The sequence below is a fragment of the Psammomys obesus genome, unplaced genomic scaffold, assembly GCF_907164565.1.
Source record: "Psammomys obesus unplaced genomic scaffold, mPsaObe1.curated_primary_1811, whole genome shotgun sequence".
Lineage (NCBI taxonomy): Eukaryota > Metazoa > Chordata > Mammalia > Rodentia > Muridae > Psammomys > Psammomys obesus.
The window spans coordinates 2,023,964-2,028,959 of NW_026596120.1; the positions used below are offsets into that span (position 1 = coordinate 2,023,964).

Genomic DNA, 4,996 nt, shown 5'->3' on the forward strand with positions numbered 1-4,996 from the left:
AAAGAAAGAAAGAAAGAAAGAAAGAAAGAAAGAAAGAAAGAAAGAAATAGACATATTGAATACAATAAAAGCTGGACCAGCAACTCTTGCTGCATTGTCTTCCAGGCCCCCGTTCCCAGAATTCGGTAGAAAAGCCTCACTCATGTTCCTCCCCAGACCCCACAACTTCTATCCAATAAAGTACCATCTTGGCCCAAATGGGGTTGTTTTCCTTACTACTTTACTGATAAAAGCAAAGATCTCTGTTATGCATCTCCAGTGAATGTGCTGTTGAGTCACAACGTGGCGCAGAGGCAGCCTGGCCCACAGGGACAGTTGGGAAGCAAGGAACTTGTTCCCATGGGCAAACACTAACCTCTCCGCCATGGTGCATAGAACATTTGAGGGGGAACTGGACACTTCTGCTAATATTTTAAAACTGTCCCTCCTCACACGGGACTCCTTTCTTTTTCTTCTGTTTCGAAACACCTCGTTTTGCCTTCCTCCCCAGTCCAAAATAACGAAATGAAATAAAAAGGTTTGGCCGATCATTAATCGCCTTTAATTTTTCATTTGCTTGTTACAGATGTTGCTTTCAAGGTAATCTTGCCCTGCGCAGCTGAGCGCCCGCATCTTGCGCCTGCGACATCAAAGGGGTCTCTCACAAAGCAGTGTTTCTTCGCCACGGTGCATCTTCATGGTAAGTTAGGATTTCTATGGCAATGGGCAAGTCTCACTGAAATCCTGAAAGGCCGAGCCTGGAGCCCGTCCAGGCTTTTCATTAAGGACATAATATTTACGTCTAACAGGCCTTTTTTCTTGTGTATACAAGTATATATTTTTGTTTGACGCGGACTAAATCATTTTCATTTAATTTCCGGTAAACAAAACCCACGCGAATGGGCACTTGTTCCCGATCATAATAAAAATGGATAATAATGCGAGGGAAGAAAAGGGCCGCTTGAATCGCCGCTCAGCCCTCTTTGTTTCTGCTTTCTGCGGTGATCAGAGGGCGTATTTGGGTTTGATGGCGAGTTTCTAAAGGCGAGGAAATGGTTTGTAAGAAGGAAAAGAAAAGGAGAAAGGTCCAATCAAGCTCGGGTTGTTCAAAGAGTCGCGTTTTGGGGTTGAAAGTGTGAGTTTGACGGAGCATCAGCATGCCGCGTTAGGCTCGCCATGGAAAAGCGCGCGGGGAGCGGCCTCTTCAAAGGCGGCACACTTCACTGCGGACACTCTATTAAGATACATTTGCGCTGACCTTTGCTTTCACGCCATTTAATACTGTCACTGTGCTCTCCAGTATATACTTCCTCCCAGGACCTGTCTTGCCAGTGTTTAGGGGTTCACCCTGCACCCTGATGTAGCGGGGTTTGGCACCCGGCACTCTATCAAGAAAGGGGGGAGGAGCCGGACTCCGAGAAGCTTGAAGGCGCCAAAAGGCTCCAGAGTCAGAATAAATGACTAGGGCATCCCCGAGAAGCTTACCAAAGGAGCACCCCGAGCTCAGTTGTCTGTGACACAGAGTCGAACGGGGACTTAAGATGAAGGTGGCCAACCTGGGAAAGTATGGGAGCTGTTAACTACTATGCCTCAGGGACACTTCGTTTCACTGTGTTTCCCAGAGGTGCCCTACTGCCTCCTCGCCCTAGAAGTCTCGCAGTCCCTTAAACTTTTTCTCTGATATGTCACTGTGTGGTATCCTTAGGTCTGGGTTGGCTTTGGGTACACACTGAAAAGCCCAAGGCCAAGGGGATGGGGAAGATGGCAGCAAAGTTAGAAGTCCATGTTCCCTTAATTGTCTTGTTGTTTATTTTATCCAAGTACCCTAGTGAATAGGGGAAAAATAAACACGGTGGAAAAAAAATCAAACAGTAGAGTCTTCTTTAGTGCCTGTCCTTGTGGTTGAATAAAAAGGATGGTCTGCCTTCTATTGAGCTGAGAAATCTTTGAAGTGGGAGTTATTATCTGAGACATTCCTGCTTGTCGTCCTAACAACGCTGGTGAAATGTAAAAGGTTCTTTGTCAGCGATTTGTTCTCCTCTCTGTCAAACTCACTTTGCCCTATTGGTTTCAAACCATTGCTAAAGAGATAAAATCAAGTTTCTTAAAATAAAACAACAACAGCAAATCCCTACACTCCACCAGTAGATAACTTTAGGAATAAGTTTTTGCTAAGGGGAAAAGAAAACAGAAAAGCATTGTGTCTTTTCAGTCCTGCTGATGCATGCAGATGTTGAAGGACTCTGCATCAAAACTGGTACATTAGGTAATGCAGGAAGGGTAGAGGCAGAGGGTATGAGTCCCTAGTCTATGCTCCTGTGGTTGTGCTATCTATCCAGGCCTGCATTCCATCTGCCCAGGTTTACTAACAGGATGGATTCTCCTGGACATCACTCAGACTCCAAATATTCCTGCCTGGGATTCTTGGAACTTACCCCTGAAAACAAGTACTGTTAAAGTTTTCCTTTCTTCAGAGAAACTTCTGGTAAAAATAGACCCATTGTGTTTCCTCACCACTGGCAGCAATCAACACTCCATTTCTGTCATTAATCTAAAGGATGGTAGCATAAGGGAGAGAAGCATTTTAATATTTCCATTGTTTTTCTTGATTATCTTGGAGTCCTGAAGGTTTGGTTTACAAGATAGTGACCAAAAAGTGCATGCACGTGCCAACCCCTTCCCCCCGTGTGCATTTCCTCATTTTATAGTGTGCCTAGAAAAAAAAAAAAACAAAAACAAAAAACAAAAAACAAAAAAACAAAAAAAGCACACAAAAAAACTTTGCCCCTGTTCAGGTTTTCTCAACCTCCTACAGTAGTTTTAAAGGTGATTTTAATAAATAAGGATGTGCCCATCACCCTACCCTGTGTGTTAACTAAATGAGTTGTGAAGAACATTCCCCAAATTGTAACCCATGTAATCGGTTATAGTTGTGGCAAAAGTCTCTTATATTGATGTTGTTTGTTGACTTGACTCTCCATACGTCTGTTTGTATTGCTAGCTTATGGGGAAATGTAATGATTGCAAAGAAACTGAATTATACAGTCAGGCAACTCTCTTATAACCATGACGAACTTACACACCAGCTTGAGTCCACCCTTAGATTCTTGGTATCTTGTCTATCTACACTGTGATTTAAGAATTTCTCCCCTTTAACAGCCGTTAAATTATGAAATAAGTTGAAAGAAAAAAGTTGTGTGTATTCGACAGTGATTGTTGAATAAAAAGAAAGTTGAAAGCAGAGGCATACTCTTCTTAAAAATATGTACGTGTAAGTTAATTCTTAAAAATATGTATGTGTAAGTTAATTAAAATAAGTTTTTCCCCCCCAAAAGACCTTGTGTACGTGTGCCTTCTTTTTGCTGTGTTATTTGGAAATAAGTGATTTGATGCTTTCCTTTCTCCTTGGAATCCCAGTGCCCAGTTATTACTTTGTAATCTCAGGAGAGAATTGAGGGCTCTCTTACAGCTCCTACCCCTTCCTTTTCCCTATCTTTTTTCATGGTTTGGCAGGATTATCTTTGGGGCCTAGCTACTTGAGGTAGCAAAATAAGGGACCTAACAAAACAATGATCAGAGCAGAGATCTCTGCAGCTACAGTCTAACCCCAATGACACCAGTGGCAGCAACTGATTTACATTTCAGAGAAAAAAAGATAAATGGATGCTCAGTGGTCTGTTTGTTAAGGATGCCTTCCTGCAGGTCTTAGCACTCTGATGAACCACCTCTGATTCCTCGCTGGGAACTGGTAAGAAGTGAACAAACTTAGAAGAAGAAGCAGGGAAAAAAAAAAAAAAAAAGAGTGAATTGGCTCCAAAAGCCAGCCCAAACTGATGAAATCCCTTAGGCAGACCAGCCTGAAGAGATCTCACTGAGGTTTCCCTGAGGGATCTCAAATAGGCTGAGATCACCTAAGGGCTCTGTGAAGGTTCTCAACTTTAAGGCTGAAAGGCTACAGTCCAATGAATGGCTGTTTCTTCAACTGCTTTTAGGATCTTTGGGGAGTTTTACCCAGCTGTATCAGAATCATCTTAATCACCAGATCAACCCACTGTGGTCTCTGCTTACAGAAGCCAGTGCTCTTTCTGCACTTCAAACCCTTCACAGATGACACATCTTGGAGATGTGTGTCTGGCTCCTCTCTAATGGCTGAGAGTTGGGTCTTATGATCCTGGCTAGGGTGAAGAATTGGGTACGGTGGGAGAATGACAAATACTGGGGTGAGAATGGCACGTCTCCTTAGATTATTTCTTCCTTCCACAACTAGCTCAAAGACTGTATTCTTAGAGGGAGAGGGATCCAGAACTAAAAAGAAAGAAGACAAGCATTTGTGAAAGGTGAAAGGGCAGCCTCTGGGAGAATAAGGCTTTGTAGAATAGGCAGGCAGTGGAAAGGGTGAGGTGGTTGGGCATCGGGCCCTCTGGTTTCTGCTCAGCAAACTCTCAGCCCATTGGTTTAGGGGCAGATTACAAGGATCTCGGCTGATGCTTTGGCTTCCTGGCCTCTTTGGAAAAGAGCACCCAAGAAAGCTCTTTCTGCAGCACAGTCTGTACAGGGCATAGTGTAGAAAGTGGCTAGTGATGAAACCACACCCCCACGGAGGCTCTCTCAGGTCCTGACTCTACTGTGTTTTGGTTAGAGTCCTCCCAGACTCTACGGTTGCCCAGCCAGGACTGGAGAGGAGATCCTAACCCATCCAACCTATACTTTCCTATCCTTTCCAGACTAATGGCAAACTGGTAAAGCACTGCCTATTCTGTGCCAGAGCCACCTGGCAGGGTGGAAAGAAAGAAGGATGTTTGGAAGGTGGCTGCATTGACATCCTCCAGTAGGCTTTTGGAGAAGAAAAAATTCTGCCTTTGAAACTTTCTGGTCCCAGCAAAAGAACTGTTTGTAGGAGCAGAGGAAAGGGGAACTTAGCTCCAAGCCATTGGGAGAATTACCACTTCCTTTTAGCTGTGTTAAAGTCTATCTATCTATCTATCTATCTATCTATCTATCTATCTATCTATCTATC

General features: G+C 43.7%; 1 protein-coding gene across 2 annotated transcripts in view; it reads left to right on the plus strand.

The window, feature by feature from the left end:
- The window catches only part of Zic4 (Zic family member 4), a 20,223-nt gene extending 16,925 nt beyond the window's left edge, over nt 1–3,298 (plus strand). For both annotated transcript variants that reach the window (XM_055629874.1, XM_055629873.1), the window contains exon 5: nt 566–3,298. In XM_055629874.1, the coding sequence (XP_055485849.1) occupies nt 566 (1 nt within the window). In that variant the 3' untranslated portion in view covers nt 567–3,298. The remainder of the gene's footprint in view (nt 1–565) is intronic.
- Nucleotides 3,299–4,996: the final 1,698 nt, after the last annotated feature.